Genomic DNA, 17108 nt, shown 5'->3' on the forward strand with positions numbered 1-17108 from the left:
CTAGAGGAAGGACCTCTTTGAGTCTTGCCTCTCTGGTCGCTATGTGGAGGAGCAGCTTTGTGGAGGAGTAGCTGAAGAGTGAGGGCGAGCAAGAAGAGAGCGTCCTCTTCCCTTTCTCTTCCAGGAGTCGGGGCGCTGAGGCTGGCCCCATGGGGCATGTTTAATTTTAATTCACACCACTTGCTCTTTGACCATCTCAGTGAAGCCTGGAATATATACCCAAGTACCTTTTACCGGTTTTTTGTAAGCAGCTCAGGATACAGAAGGAGAATCAAGTTTCTGAAATGAAAAAAAAAATACAGATACAGTTAAAGAAGTCGTGCTTCTTCCTGCCCGGGAACTGTTTACAAGAGGGAAGTCAGCGGGGCCCCCAAGAGGTCGCTGGTGGCGCAGAAACTGAGGCCAGATTGTAGAGCAAGGGGGAAGGATAAAAACACCCAGAAACTTTCTTCCTAGTTGCGAATAATCGCCCCCCGCCTTCGTCCCTCGGTCAGAGGCAGTAACGTGACACCCGGGAGAAACCCGGAGACCCGAGCGCGGAGAGGGAGGGAAGAGGGAGGAGAGAGGACTGCGGAGAGTCGGAGAGGGAAAGGGGAGGGGAAGAAGGAAAACCTCTGTCAAGGAGGTGGAGCGAGGGGCTGGTGTCCGCCTCCTGTTCCTCCCTGCCGTCTTTTAGAGGAGTCTGAACCGGGACAAAACCCGCCGAGACCGACAGACACAAAGCCGGGGGGTCCACGCTGGCGCTGGAGGCGAGCCCCGGCGGCCGCGAGCGAGCCCGAGGCGCGGCTGGGCGCGGGGCGCGGGGGCGCTAGCGGGCGCGGGCGCGGGCCGAGCCGGGGCCGGGCACCTCGGCCGCTCGGGCCGCGGCGGCGGGGACCATGCCGAGGAAAGTCTCCTGAGCCCGGCAACTTCGGCCCCTCCCCGCCCCCACCCGGGCTGCCCTCCGCGCGGCCCTTCCCATGTGCAGCCGGACGGCCGGGCTCTCCTCCTCGCAGGCGGATGGGTGACCTTTTCCTGGCACGGGCAGGCTGTGCGAGGCGGCGGAGCAGGCGATGAAGAAGAAGCAGCAGCATCCCGGCGGCGGCGCGGATCCCTGGCCCCATGGGGCCCCTCTGGGGGGCGCCCCTCCAGGCCTGGGCAGCTGGAAGCGCCGGGTCTCCCTGCTGCCTTTCCTGCGCTTCTCCCTCCGGGACTACGGCTTCTGCATGGCCACCCTGCTGGTCTTCTGCCTGGGCTCCCTCTTCTATCAGCTCAGCGGCGGACCCCCTCGCTTCCTACTCGACCTGCGGCAGTATTTGGGTAAGGAAGGGGGGCGGGCGAGGGCGGCGCCGGCCGCGCGAACTTGTGCGGGGGTGGGGTGGGGTGGGTAGAGGGGCGCCGGGGACTTGTGGCGCTGCGACCGCCAGCCGGCGCCCCGAGGCTCCCCAGGTGGGACTCCCGGGTGCCGGCTTTCTCCCGCGCGTCGGTCCCTCTGCCCCGAGGCGGAGGCGCTGCCTGGGTGGCGCGCGGGGCAGGTTCCCCGGGCTGGGCACCGCATGCCTTCCCCGCCTCTGCCTCTCGGTTTGGGGCGGAGTGCAGGCATGTGTGTTTGTGGGTGTGTACGAGTGTGTGTTTTCTGGGCCGGAGATGTGGGGAGCGGAGAGGGGAAAGCACGCCCGCCCCCGGGCTCGGGGCATGGTCAGTGACCGTCGTCCTCAGTCCCGTGAGCACTCCGGGTTGTGCGGGGGTTGGGGTTCGCTCCTCACCCCGCTTGCTTCTGCCAGTTCCTCCCCGCGAGTCCCCCTCCTGCTTGTCAGCTCAGTGGCCCAGGGGCAGTTTTCGGGCTCCGTGCTGACCCTGGGCTGGCTTGTCTTTCGGCAACAGCGAGGGGGACGCGGGGAGCCGCCGCGCCCAGGGAGGGGGGCGGTCCGGGGCTATCCGAGGGCAGGGGGCAGCCTGGCTGGCAGTGTCGCCTACTTTGACCTGAAGAACCTCTGCGCTGCGTGTGTTTCAAGTCAGAACTTTTTTTGGGGGGGGGGGGGGGCTTGTGCTTGGTTTCTTAAAAGCGAGGCTGCCTTTTAGCAGAGGTGAGGAAGGGGTTGCACCCAGAGAGAAAAGAGCGGCTGCAGAGAGAGGGCGTGACCCGCAGCTCTGTGCGGCGCGGGGAGGGCGGTGCCAGAGCCAGGCGAGCGCTAGCCCAGGTTCCCGGACCGCGGCTGGCGCGCGCCCGGACCCAGGGAGGCTGCAAATCTCTCACCAGTCGTGGCCAGAAGAGGTTTTGCAGGGGCGGGGTGGGGGAAGAGGCTGGGGAGCCGCCAGCTCCTCGCAAAGGTTCGAGGTGATGAACCTGAGCCACCGGGCAAACATCCGGCATCTGCCTGCGGCGAGCCGGTGTGCAAAGGGAAGCCTCCGAAGCGCTGGACCATATCGGGCCGAAAGACTCCAGTTGGCTGGAGGCTGCCACACTTCACCTCAAAAGTCCTCCCCCCGCCCCCAGTCGCAGAAGCCACAGGTCTAGCTAGCAGGCTGTGTCGGGAGAGTTTTGATATATATAAAAGCAGGTAAAATCATGTTCCTTCCATGTAGATTTTAAAAGTTTCAGTAGAAACTTTGGAGAGCTATGGTTTTGTAAGATGCTTTAGGGAAAATATTGTCCAAGCAGATTTCCAAAGCACAATCCTTAGCATCTGGTTTCTTAGAGGATTTGGGATAATATGCACTTTTATTTTATTATTATTTTTTTTAATTTGACAGACAGACATCACAAGCAGGCAGAGAGGCAGGCAGAGAGGAGGAAGCAGGCTCCCCGCTGAGCAGAGAGCCCAATGAGGGGCTCAATCCCAGAACCCTGGGATCATGACCTGAGCCGAAGGCAGAGGCTTTAACCCACTGAGCCACCCAGGCGCCCCTAATATGCACTTTTATTAGGGAATCAAATCTCTTCTCTCCCTGAGTTCTGGATTTTGGAGTCTCCGTAGCTTCTTAGATTGAGGCATCTGCTAGTGCTCCAAAACTAACTTTATTTTTTTTTTTCCTTTTTCTTTCTTTCCTTTTTAAAGAGTTAACAACATCTCAGCATTAACTGGCATTTGGAAGTGTTTTTGAAGTCCAGGGGTCTATAAAATCTGATGACGAATTCTTTGTTGAAATTCTCCTTAAGCAAAATGTGGAGGTCAATGAGGCAGGAAAAACAGTGGATGGGGAATGAGGGTATCTGTTTTTAGTGCCCTCAAGAGCACTTGGCTTTAGGCAGGGCACTCAAACTTCCTGGGCCTTAGCTTTTTCACTAGTAAAGTTAGGGGCTGGACTAGGTTGTATCTCAGACCTCCACCCAGGTCCTGAAATGTTGTATTTCTGATCCCTTCTTATGGGCGGGAAGTCCTGAGAGGTAGAAAGAACAAAGGCTATACCAGGGGCAAAACTGAACTATCCATCATGTTAACCTCTTGAAAATTGAGCCAGAGTCTGTTGTTCCCAGAATTGAGTGCTTTCATCCTATATTTCAAAAAATGAGACCTGATAAATTTGGGGGCTCAGTTACTAGAAGGATGCATTCACTCAGAGAACTGGGAAGAACTTAATGGGGCAAACATTGCTCCTGGACTACTAACTCATCATTAAGTTTCTGACTGACATGATGGGTGAAAAAAATTACATCACTGTGAACTGAAAATAGGACACCTTGGCCAAATTTGTTCCCTGTTGTTTTGTTACATAAATATAATGATTTGGGGGGAAAGTGTGCTTGTGGTCTTTAAGAGGTCTTTAAAATATACCCTTAATAATATAAGGCCAAGGTGTCTGCAGAATACTTTCCCCTTGTTTCCTCCATTCTATTATTTTAGTGTCTGTCAAAACAAAATTTGTGGTTAGTAAACATATCCTCTCAATTTCCTGAGTTAGGCAATTTTGGAGACAACTATTTTTCTTAAATGTAAGTTCATAGAAAGTCAAAATTTTCCAAATTGAAATACTTATAGCAAAAAATTTTCTTGACAGGAACTTATTTTAATATACTTAAATAATATAATACATCTCCACATAGCAGCTACTTGATATTTATGGCAATAAACTGGACCTATTGTATCAAATAGATCATATAATATTTAACATATTGAATATTCTCACAGCAAGCCAGAAGATAGGAACATTCATGGTAAAAGCTAACATTCATTGTGTATGTTCCAGTAAACACACATGCAGAGTGAAATTGTACCCACATACCAATATTACAGGAAGCTTCAACTGTTGTTACCAACACCATTTTTGGTGTGAGAGAAATGAGAACACAGAGATTCGCAGACTTGCTGAAGGACACACAGCCAGTAAGGTAGGACTTGACCCCAGTCTGTCTGCTTCAGGCACCTATTGCATAACTCTACAAGCAGCCAAGATGAGAGGGGAATCTGAAGAGCTGACTGGCTAAAAATAATCTCATTACGTATTTGCATAATTTCACTTTCTTTGATACTTTTAATGTGAGTATCTTAAAGGGCCAGCAGAGAAGGGAAATAAGTCAAGCAGCTGGTCTGTCTGCTCTTAACTCCACCTTCCTGTATTAATTTCCCTGTACCAGCGAACTCAGGTCTCCCAGAGCCACACACCTGGGGGTGCTGTCAATTACAATCTTAAATTCCTGAACTTTCTGTCTTCCTTTAGCAGTTTGTTCTTTGTCTAGGCTAGTAGTTTTCAGTGTGTGGTCCCTGGACCAGCAGCAATCACCTGGAAACTTGTTGCAAATGCAGATTCTCGGGGCTATTCCAGACCAACAGAATGAAAAAGAGTCTGGGTCCAGGACCCAGCCGTCTGTATTTTAGCAAGTCTTCCAGGTGACTCTGATGCAGCCTGAAGTTCGAGAACCATCGTTCCAGGGCAAAGCTTTACTTTCAGAATGCCTCCTATATAGTTGAGTGAAAGAAGGGAGGTACAAAAGAGGCGATTCAGAAACTATTTTAAAGGTGATGTGCATGGTTTTATCTTTTACAGCTCAACTTTTAAAAATGCATCTGCTTTGCTGCTTAAGCCCCATTGTTTCAAGGGAAGGACCAGCCAACAGCTGCAGCTCCAGCTGGCTTAAACTCTCCGAGGTTAGGAGGTACATGGAATGGAGTGGAGCTGGCAACCAGAAGGAATAGTGGGGAAGGAAAGGGAAAGGAGGCACTGATGATGCTTTCTCTTCCCACGGAAGCTGGGTCAAACAGTTCTTGTTTTCTCGTTTGTTTGGAAATGGGCAAAGTCTGTTCTCCTTAAAGGTACTTTCTGCGACAGCGGATTTGAAAAAAATCAAAGTAAGTTGGGAGCAGGGTGGATTTTGCAAGAATAACTCTGGTCTTGATTTTTTTCCTCCTTGAAATGGGTCGAGGGAGAACAAGCGCATAGAGTGGGTAAAATGCGTGGGTTTGGCAAATGGCTATCCTTAAGCTTGGGGACCCTTGTTTTTCCAATTCAGTGAAATTCTTTGCCTTTTTGAAGTGGCATTCAGACCTTGATTTGCTATGGAAAACAAATAAAAATCAAGTAAAATCTCCCCCAGAAATTAGGTTATGATACAGCCTCTGCCGGTAGTCTCATTACTTATGAGCTGTGGAAATACCAGAAACTTAGAATAACACTCGTTACCCTGATGTAAACTGAATAAAGCCAGATGGCTTACTACCCATCTTCTACAACTGGCAAACTAATGATTTACCATCAAGCTTTGGATATGGCATTTAGCCTTTATGGGAACTGAATCTGTTGGGTCGATCTCAAATTGACATGCTTTCCTTTCCATTTTTTAAATTATACTACTTTAAAGGGAGATACACTACTTCTATTTCAGTTTTCAGAATTGCTAATCTTTGTATATATTCTATACGAGCCTGGCAATATCCAGTCAAAAAACGAGAGAGAAAGAGACGGAACTTCATCGAATTTGAAGTTCTCCAGGTTTAAACGAATTTAAAGGAAAATGTGAAAAATAGAGACCCAGATCCATTACAAAATCATCCCTTTCAACCTTAAAAGTCAAATTTAATTTTTCTTCTGCACATCAGGCATGGTTTAAATATAGCTGCTCTGGGCCCCAGACAGCAATGTAGGAAATGAATGGATTAAATATGATGTGATCAATAGAAATTGTTGATATAAAAAGAAAATGGCATTCTTGTTCAAGCTGCAAATGTGTCTTATAGTGTTGGCTGGGGACACAGTAGCCCTGTATTAGAGGAAGGACAGAAAATGGAATTCAGCTATGGCAGACTGTTCTGTAAACACATGGCATGAATGGCGAAAAGCATTCTGCCTTGTCAACTATTTTTGATGTAGACTAGTCTTAGTATGAATTGTTTAAAAGTCTGTATAAATATGTATTACCTGGATACTATCTTTCCTCAAATTCCCTGTCATCAATCCAGGTTTAAAACACTAGTTGGCTTTGTATTTGAGAAACCAGGAGGAAAGTGGTCAAGCTTGTTGGGTCCCAGAAGAAATAGTATCTTCTGCTTCCCCCGAGGGTAGTTCAGGGACAGACACTGTAGCTTGTCCTGCAGCTGTCCTGAAGGAGAGCAGTGATGGACAGTGAAAAGGCATCTTATTTGACAGAGCATGGCTGCTTGAATTGTGAGAAGTTATCCCTTGCTCTTTCTGCTTTCGCTTGTGTTTCTATTTTGAAAGGAGTTTAGACTGGACCACAAAGAAATGTCTTACCTGTATTGATTTTTGTTATAGAAACTCAGCTTGCAGCAATGATCACCATAAACCCTTTCGTTTATTAGAAGTGGAGACCCAAGCACAACTATTCCACCAAAAAATTTAAAAAGATGCAAAAATTTAAAAAATGTAGAGACTGTTGGGTAATAAAATTCCAAATGAAGCCCATTTTGGTATTGCTTTTCCTTGTTAAAAGTTTTCTTGAGATATGATTTAGAAATCACACAATTCAGACATTTAAAGTTCTTAAAAGTTTGATAGCTTTCGATAGTTTTTAGTATATACATAGGCAAACGCAACCATTCCTATAGTTGATGTTGGAGCATTTTCATCAGCACAAAGAGAAACCCCACACCGTTTGGCTGTCACCTCCCTGTTCCTCCATCTCCTCAGCCCTAAGTCAACTCTCATCTACAGCCTGTCTCTATAGATTGGCTGGTTCTGGACATCTCCTAGAGATGAAACCATACAATATGTGGCCTTTGTGATTGGCTTCTTTTGCTTGGCTTATTGTTGTCAGGGTTCATTCATGTTCTAGCATGTATCCCAACTTTAGTCCTGTTAATGGCAGAATAATAGTTCACGGGATAGACCACATTTTGTTTACCCATTATAGGTTGATGGACATTTGAGTTGTTTCTATCTTCTATGAACCTTTGTGGACAAGTTTTTTTGCTTAAAGACCTATTTTCTGTTCCTTAGGGTATATACTTGGAAGTGGATCACTAGGTCATATGGTAATTCTATATTTAATTTATTGAGGAACCACCAAGCTGTTTTTCACAGTGGCTGCACCATTGTAAACCCCACCAGCAGTGTATGAGAGTTTGAGTTTTTCTGTATCCCCATCAACACTTGTTATTTTTCATTATTTTGATTATCATTATCCTATTGGTTGTGACATGGTATTTCATTGGGCTTTTGTTTTGCATTTCCCTAATGATGAGTGATGTTGAGCATCTTTTCATGTACTTAGTGGCCATTGTATATCTTCTTTGGAAAAATGTGTATTCACATCCTTTGCCCACTTTATTTTACTTATTTATTTTTTTTTAAGATGTATTTTAGAGAGCGAGAGTGTGCATGGAGGAGGGGCTGAGACAGGAGGAGAGAGAATCTCATGTGGACTCTATACTGAGTGTGGAGCCCGATGTGAGGCTTGATCTCGTGACCAAGATCATGACCTGAGCCAAAACCAAGAGTCCATTGCTTAAGTGTGCCACCCGGGCAACCCCCTTTGTCTATTTTTGAATTGGGCTGTGTTTTTGAGTTTTAAGGGTTCTTTATATACTCTGGATACTAGACCCTTATCAAATATATAATTCTGCTATTTATTTTGAAGTTGCAAAAGATGGTACTGGCTGAAACCCAATACTATTATGGATTGTTCTCTATTATAGGTGTGTAAATTCTCAAGGGGCAAAACAGTTTCATTCTTTAGTCACCTTCAAAGTGCTAAGAACAGTGTCTGGGTATTTAGTACATTCTAAATAAATTCCTAACAATTAACCAAGACCAAGGATCTCTTCAAAAGAATCTTGGGGGGTCTTGTTTGCCATCATGGATCACTTTGAATCGGAAACATTTTGGTTGTCTACATTTAGCTGTCACATATGAAACTTTATGTGTAGCTGGCACCAACCCATTTTATAGATGTCACGAAGATTACTGTGACTTATATGAGAAATATGAGTTTAGCTAGTTTTGAACAGCAGATTGTAGTACAATAGATGTATTTTGTCCTGTATTTGCTCACTATAATGGAGCCGATAAGCTCAGTAGGGGAAAACATTTGGGTACATCATGTCCATTATACAAGTACTACAAGGCTACCAAGGAGATCTTGGGCATTCTCATAAAATTAGAATTCATATGCAGCTCATTTCTTATTCACACTGTGCTACAACATAGAGGACATATATATAGGAACAGGATTATGTATGTTTCTCTTTAGTAAATTAACTTACGAATTTTAGAAAGAAATACTAGTTGCTTTTCCTAAAAGTGTTAGATGTTTTTAGGATGATTTAAAAATATGTGTTATCAAAATGAAAAGCTTTAGGATAGGTACAGTCAATTCTATGTGCTTGGCAGAAGCTCAATTTGCATAAAGTGTAACACTCTCCTACTGAAAGTGACCTGGGAGCCAGATAGCTGTTTAGTGTTGAGGGTATGATACACCTCTCGGTCTGACTCAGGATTTCTATCTGTTGTCTGTAATTTCCCAGAGACAGACCTTGGCTCATTCTTCTGCTCTCATTATGTGGCTACACTTCTGCAACAGCCTCTCTGCTGATGGTTTAGGAAGCTCACGTTCCAATGATGATCTTTGAACTCCTGTCATTTGTTCATGGTCACGTCTGAAGTTGTGATAGTCTACCTTGTGTCTTGATGGTTTGTGGGCAAGCACCTTGGAAGGAGGAAGCTTCTCCAGTACCTTCCATCTCTACTCTAACACCTCTCCTGGGTGCTCCACACAGGCCCTCAGGAACTATCTGTGGATTCCGTATATTTGCTGAGCAGACTGTTCTTCCTGAAGGTTCCACATCCTGTTTCGTTTGGTCTCTATTTTAAGCAGAGAACATGAGGAGGAGTGCCAGGAAAGACTTAAGCTCAGGTGATGTCTACGGCCTGTCTCTTCCTATCTCTTCTCTTCCTGGCTGTTTGAAGCATATGTTCCAAGCAAAGATATTAAAGCCACTATGACATAGAGTACTGTAAAGATTTCCTCTGTGCATGGGGATAATTGTCCGCCTATTACCTGCGGAGATTTGGAATTACATTTACAGAGCTCTCCCCGTTTAATCAAGAATACCTGAGCTCAGTCTAGAGCTTTGGCTGCATATGACTAGAAAGCAGACTTCTTGTTTCTTGTCATTTTCCCAAACCCTGACTAGTTGTTTCAGGAGCTTGCAGATGGGTTATTTCTCTCTCTAAGATAGTGTCTTCCTTACCTAGTGATTTGTATTAAATTAGCTAGTCCATTGCCAGCATGACTTTTTGTCTTTAAGGAGATGAGACCAAAAGATGACATGGTTTTTGAAGTCCCGAGCAAATGGATTTAAACTGAGAAGGGCAAATTAGGACAAAATAAAATTAAGGCTCGGTGCACAAACCCATTGACCCTTGTTTGAGGAAGGGTATGAACATCCCCTTAAGTCGAGGCTTTGATTAAGCAATTCTTACTTCACTCATTGATGGGTGATTTAAGTAATTATTTTACATTTAGCCCTACTGCATTTCTGGAAACACCATTGATTTTTTTTTTTTTCCCCTAGCTCGGTGAGTATGACTTTCACAGTCTTGAAGACAATAAAAAGAAGTGTTCTGAAACACATAAATCCTTTTGTTCAGTCATTCAGCAAATATTCATGGAAGTCCTGTGGGCCAGAAGCATCAGACGTCAGGAAGAACAGAGGCTTTAGAGCAGAGATTTTGATGTGAATCCCTGCGCTACTACTTATCTGGGAGAACTTGGGCAATTGTCTTAACTTCTCTGAACTTCAGGTGTGTTGATCTATAGATGGGCTTGATAAGTGTTGTTTTATAGGATAAATATCTAACCGAGGGCCTGGCATTCAGATTCAACAAATGTCCATTTTCTCACTTGGTCCTTTGCTTTTCTCAGGCTCCCTTTTCTTCTGGCATGAATGCATCCATGCACGGGGACGCACACCCATGCGAACACCCATCCTGCTGGAACGTGCAGACCTACTCCTGGCACCAACCTAACTGAGAACTATGAGTGTACTAAACTAGAGTTCTTGTGGCTTTTCTCGTCACCCGCGCCCTCAGATTGGCGAGGGCGTTTCAACAGCTGGCCAGTCTGGCGAGGGCCAGTCATTTGCCCTATTAATTATACACACACCAGCCTTCCAGCTTCTTCTCTCTGTTGCTTCCTGGAAACAGTCTTGAAAGAACACATTCTGTGCACAGCATGCTTTGAACTTATCCACATTTATCTCCTTCCCCCTAACCCCGCATTTATCAAATAAAAATAGTTGTGCAGAAGGGGTTTTGGTGCTGCCGGCACTCTGGGATGGCCCGCTGTTTGAGGACAGGGTCTGTAACTCATGCCCTTTCAAGCAATCAGAATGCCAGGCTGACACTGTGACAGCTGTGAGAAATTCTCTCACTTAAGAAGGAACTACCACGTCCCTCAGTATGGCCGCTTGCTTTTCTCTGTTCCTGCTTCCCTTCTGTTGGAGGTCAGGACCAGAGCAGTGGACCTGAGTCACGGAGTCACGGATCCTGTCTTTGACGGGAGGCTGGTGAACTTGCCTCTGTTTTGCATATTTTGCTTCTTCCTGTTGCCTGGACCTGCCCCGCCTTCTCTGAGTGCTGACACGTGTGAGATCCACAGGCCACTACTCTCTCTGCTGTAACTGGTCACTCATGTCCTGGAGAAACTGAAAGCAAAGTGATTTTACATTATTTAATAGAAAGTTAAATTTTGCTTAGAAAAACCATGACCTTGCAATTCCAATGTAGAGCTTCCTGCTTTGACCCCTATCAGCTGCAGGGTTTCCATATGGACTTGATGGTCCATCTAGGACTATGACCCAGTGGCCAGGAATGGGAAAATAGGGGTGGATTTGGGGTTCTTTAAAGAGAGTCTCTAGGTGATTTTTTTTTAAAGATTTTATTTATTTATTTGACAGACAGAGATCACAAGCAGGCAGAGAGAGAGAGAGAGGAGGAAGCAGGCTCCCTGTGGAGCAGAGAGCCCGATGTGGGGCTCGATCCCAGGACCCTGGGATCATGACCTGAGCTGAAGGCAGAGGCTTTAACCCACTGAGCCACCCAGGTGCCCCTCTAGGTGATTTTTATATGTAGCCCCAGGAGATGCTGCCTCTTTTCTCTTTAGAATCACTGAATGAGGTGTTGTCTAAGGTTCTGCCTACTCTTTTTTTTTTAAAGGATTTTTTATTTATTTGTTTATTTTATATGTAGAGAGGGGAGAGAGTGAGGGAGTGAAAGACCGCACAGCAGGAGGAGCAGAGGGAGTGGGACAAGCAGACTCTGCGATGAGCGCAGAGCCCAATGCCGGGTTCCGTCTCACAACCACGAGATCATGATCTGAACTGAAATCGAGTCTGACGCTTAATCAACCGAGCCACCCAGACACCCCAAGTCCTGCCTACTCTTAAAATCACATGTTCAAAGAGATAAGAAGCCATTTAACTGCAGCAACTAAAACCGTAAGGCTCTTTCCTTTGGCACCAAACGCTTATTTAAAAGATTGTAGGAGTCCAGTGACTAAGGCAAGTAGAAGACACAAAAACTTTTTAGGCCATTATTTTCAAAGTCTTAATCATAGTTTTCTGTTTGGTTGTTGTTTTTGTTGCTTTGTCTTCATTAAAATTGGCACCACTCCCCCAACGTCACCAAGCTGAAACAGCCTATCTAGACAATAATGGGAGAATCTTGTTCCAGAAATTGTGGGAAGCAGAATGCCCCTAGAAAGTCAGAGAGAGAGAGAGAGAAAGCAGAGGAAGACATGTCTTTTCAGCGTTCAGAGTCTAACAACATGAGAGGAATAAAGAAGGAAAACGGGTAGGAATAAGTATGTTCCGTTTTTCGAAGTAGAGTCTCACAGCCTCTCTCCAGTTGCCGGCTACCGGCCATTCCATTCCACTGTGGACAGCTCCAGTGGCTGAGGGAGCTCATTGCGATGTGGCGAGCTACTTCCATCTGCTTCTGCTAGTTCTTCTGGAAGCTACAAGGAATAGTCTATTGGACTGTGTCATCTTTCAGAGGATTGAGGATATGAAGATGACTGTCATTCCCCTCACAGAAATATTGTCCAGAAAAATAGATGTAGATCCCAGTAGTTCCTCATCTGAAGTCACCTTCAGACATAGACAGTGCAAACAACAAAGGAAAGAAAAAAAAAGACTGTAAAAGTAGAACCTTCTGAACAATGGTACCCTATAAATAAGGCAGAAGACCCAGACTGGGGACAGGTGTTTCTCTAGGAAATGGGATTAATATGTAGCTATGTAAATGTTCAATAAATCAATTAAAAGGAGAAATAATTCATGAGATAAATGGGCAAAGACTATGAGCAGGCAGTTCAGAGACGAGGAAACACAGCTGGCCAGTAAGTGTATGAGAAGACAAAATGGCCTCCATTCTCTTAAGTACCTTAACCACTTGCCTCTGTCTCTGGAGCCCTTTGCTGGCCTGTAGAACTAAGGAAACTTCCAGCTGCCTCTGTTCACAAGCCTGCTTTGCGGAGAGGACTCACTGTCAGAAGTGCCTCTTCTAACCTGCCCTCTTCTGAGAATGATCAGCACATCCATCACCACTGTGTGTTATGATAGGGGAGGGGAGCCGGGGTAGCTCCCGGGACCCTGACACAGGCCCTAAATACTGAAGTCTTCATGAGTTTTTGGTGCCACCTTTGTGTTGGGTGGGCTGCTCACTGAGACGCCCTTCTCCACACTCACAACCGCAGCCAGTGAACCTCACACAGTTAACCCCCAGCAGTGCCCTGCGCCCTGCCTTGCCTCCCTCCATCACCGACGCTTTGCTGAGTCTATAAGAAGCAGGGCAGAAGACACTGATGTCACACGCTCAGAATGCAGCATCTTGCCTGGGAGTATTTTCTCAATATCTGGGAAAAACAAGTGAAACTGACTCATCTGGTTGGAGTTCTACAGAAAGATGATTGCAGATTTCATGCGATTTCATTCTGCTTTGGTGTCAAAATTCAGCCAACGATGTGCCAGAAAATGTGTGTAACATCAAGTACAGATTTAGACACTTGAAGAGGAAGTTATTTTTACCAGGGCGGGGAAGGAAACAGAAAGTGACAGTTGGCAGGGAAGTCAGGGCAGGGCTGAGTAAGGAGGTGAGGTGTGTGCACAGCTGGGATGCGGGCTCGCTGGCATCTCCCGTCTCGCCGGACTGGCCGGGGGCGGGGGCTGCAGCATAGTCGCCTCTTAGCAGGTCGAGTGAGGAGTTCCTGTGCCGCAGACCTACCCAGAGGACAGTGTTGACATAACCTCTGAGGAGAATGCCAGCTGGAGCGGTTGTGAGGGTGACATTGGTTCCACCCAAGACACACTGTGTGCTGTCCGGGGCTCTGTCACAAGAGCCTCTCTCAAGAACCGCACAGGATACGGACGTGACTGTGGAGCAGAGGATTCTGGAAAGCTATGCAAATATAAAACCGAACGGGGCAGCGTCTTTATTTTGCTGTAGCAGATGATGGGAGCGAGGCCGTGTTATTTTGTTTGCTTGGGCTTTTCCCAGTTCCAAAGGCTGCCCTTGCTTGCTGGCCCAGCGGAGATCCAAGACCTTACAGAGTCTGAAGTATTTGTGGTTATGTTCTCCTCCTCCTGCTGTGAGATGAAGAGGTTTCCAGAAATTAAAGGGAGGGAGAAGGAAGGATTTGTGAGGATCCATAACCTCTTTTTATTGCCCTTTTCCCTTGGGCAAAGGATGTCTAGAGTGAGAACTTGGCGATGATATTTGAGTCTCCTTTGTTTGTAGTTTGATGATGAACTTTTCAAAAACATTTGGAAAAGACTTTATCCAAGCATTCTTGCACCTTGCTGTCCTGTTCCTTACGACTGGGGAGAGGTGTGTGTGTTCTCTGTGCCTGTGTTGTGAAATGTACACGGTCACGGCCGTGCTGCTCTGGTTCTAACCTGAAGTCTGGCATAGAGCGTGTGTGTAGGTAAGGGTGATAAGCGTGCTAGCTTGGAGGGGGAACCTACTAGAACAGACTTGGGTTCCCGGGAAGGCTTCTATTTTTGTCTTTCATTTCTTTCATGGCATAATGCATTGCTCTTTGAAAACATAGCCCCCTTTGTCCAGATTTTTTATTTTCTGGCCACCTTGTTGGAATGATAGGTGACCTTTTGTTCATTTCAGAGTAAGACTTGCCCACAAGGCTTTTTTTTTTTTTTTTAATTTAAGATTTTAATTTATTTGAGAGAGCAAAAGAGCAAGAGAGAACACACAAACGGGGAGAGAGGAATAGAAGAAGACTCCCCACTGAATAGGGAGCCCAATGTAGGGCTGGATCCTAGGACTCTGGGCTCATGAGCCGAAGGCACACACTTAACCCACTGATCTACCCAGGAGCCCCATCCACAAGGCTTATACTTCATGGAAGGTTCACATCAATGAGCCTTAAAGGATCAGAGAACATGTGTTTTCCCATAGCTTTCACATGCCCACCCTCCTTCATATTCACCTTGGTAGTCACCCTCTCTTGCTTCCATCTTGTTCCTTCAGCAAATGTCTGTCAAACGTCACCGAAGTGCATGCAGGGGTCTGCCTTCTGCTTGGAAGTGCAGAGAAGGCTAAACAGAGAGAGGGACAAACCGGGGCCTGTGGGAGGCTACTGGAGGAGAGAAGAAGCAGTATTTGTGCCCGGCTGTGGAGAGGGTGACGATCTCTTTAGTTAAGGTCCTGTTTGTACCAGTCTCGAGCTCTTTGGCCTGGCTGCATGATAGAATTACTTGGGGACCTTTGGAAAATGCTGATTTCCATTCATTTGGCCCAGGGTAGTGGGGGCGGGAGGCGTCCTGGGCACCTGTATTTGTTAAAAGCTCCCAAGTAGTTCTAATATGCAAGCAAGGGGGTGCCTGTGTGGCTCAGTGGGTTAAGCCTCTGCCTTCGGCTCAGGTCATGATCCCAGGGTCCTGGGACTGAGCTCCACATTGGGCTCTCTGCTCCACGGGGAGCCTGCTTCCCCCTCTCTCTCTCTGCCTGCCTCTCTGCCTATTTGTGATCTCTGTATGTCAAATAAATAAATAAAATCTTTAATATGCAAGCAAGGCGGAGAATACCCGAAGTGGAGACAGGGGGCATCATGTGCTCATGAAGTCCTCTTCCAGTGCTAGTTAGGGACATTTCACTTAATCTAAAATCACCTATTTGGTTGTGACCTAACCCTTTAACTTTTGGCTTCTCCACACCAGCTCTTCTCAAACTTGAATGGCATTCAAATCACCTGGGAGTTCGTTAGACTGTAGATTCCGGTGCAATAGATCGCGGTGGGGCCTGGGATTCTGCATTTCCAAGAAGTTCTCAGGCATTGCCAGCGTGCCCCCTGCGCTCGCATCAGAGGATCCCTCTTTGAGTAGCAAAGGTCCACACTGCAGCATTTCTAGGACATCATTAATACTTGTAAACAGACCCATGAGTCAAAGTACAGCCCAGCCCCCTAAAGATCTGGGCATTTAAACATTTTATAAAATTCTTCTTTTTTTAAAGATTTTATTTTTAGGTAATTTCTACACCCAATGTGGGGCTCGGACTAACAACCCTCAGATCATGAGTCGCATGTTCCACCGAGTGAGCCAACCCCTAGAGGCGCCCCTTTAAACTTCTTTAGAATTGAATTTTCATTCACCAATTTGATTGTTCGAATTTAAAAACACTAGATTTTTCTTTAGTGAGAATCACACTTGCATGATTCAAATTTAAAATGCCTGTTTTGTTTTTTTTTTCTTTTTATCTCTGTAATCCACGGTATTGAAATGTAGGCTGTTTGGAGATATGTGAGTACAGATTTTGACCTAAGGTCAAGTTCATTAATAAGCATTGGAAATAAAACAACTGGTGTTGGGTATGAAGTTTCTTCATAGTTGTTACAGATTCCTGCACCGTTTTAAATTTTCTTGCTGAGGCCTGGCATCAGAGTTCTTTGCCAAGTGTCCCTCTTATCTAAATACTACGGGTGAAGGCTTTTTGTTGTTGTTGTTGTTGTTGTTGTTTTTAATAGCCAGAGCAAATAATGCAAATAGAGCAGATAATTAGAAGGACTTGGTGTCATGCTTTGACAACACAATTTTAAGAAATAGTTAAACCATTAGTACATGCTCACTGGAGGAAACTGGAAAACAGAAAAGCACAAAGAAGAAAAGAGAAAGCATATTAATTGCTTTACTCACAACTGCTTTGGTTTGGTTACACCTTCCTCCTGCCTGCAGAATCACAAAGGCCCTTCCATGCCTTCACACGTTTCTCTGCGAGGTTGGTTTTCATGGCAGGGTATCTTGGGAATGTTCCGTGATTCCTTTAGCAGGGTCGTTTTCATATTTAGGCTCTTTCCAGTTTTCCGAGATTCTAGATACAGCTGTGATGAACATTGTTCAGCTTTCGCACTCTTGTCTACTTCCCTGGGATAAATTCTTAAGACTTGGGACGGCTGGAGCAGAGTGCGTGCCCGTGTTAAAATCGCTCTTCATGCAAACTGCTGTAATTTTTGGTGTAATTCACCAGCCATCTGTAACCTGTGTTGCTCACACCCTGACAAAATACTGGATATGATATTGTAAAACTCCTCACCCATTCCATGGGTGAAAAGTGATATTCTCATGCTATAATTCCCATCTGCCTGTATATTAATGACATCGAGCAATTTGACTATAAGACACATTTCCTCTTTGGAGAATGAGTTTAACCCTTCCCCGTTT

General features: G+C 45.9%; 1 protein-coding gene across 1 annotated transcript in view; it reads left to right on the plus strand.

Annotated features, from left to right (window-relative positions):
* Nucleotides 1-569: 569 nt before the first annotated feature.
* Nucleotides 570-17108, plus strand: part of UST (uronyl 2-sulfotransferase) — a 299665-nt gene continuing 283126 nt past the window's right edge. Inside the window, exon 1 of the mRNA XM_047733878.1 lies at nt 570-1299. Coding sequence (XP_047589834.1) covers nt 1053-1299 — 247 coding nt within the window. The 5' untranslated portion in view covers nt 570-1052. The remainder of the gene's footprint in view (nt 1300-17108) is intronic.

The sequence above is a fragment of the Lutra lutra genome, chromosome 6 (genome assembly GCF_902655055.1).
Source record: "Lutra lutra chromosome 6, mLutLut1.2, whole genome shotgun sequence".
NCBI lineage: Eukaryota > Metazoa > Chordata > Mammalia > Carnivora > Mustelidae > Lutra > Lutra lutra.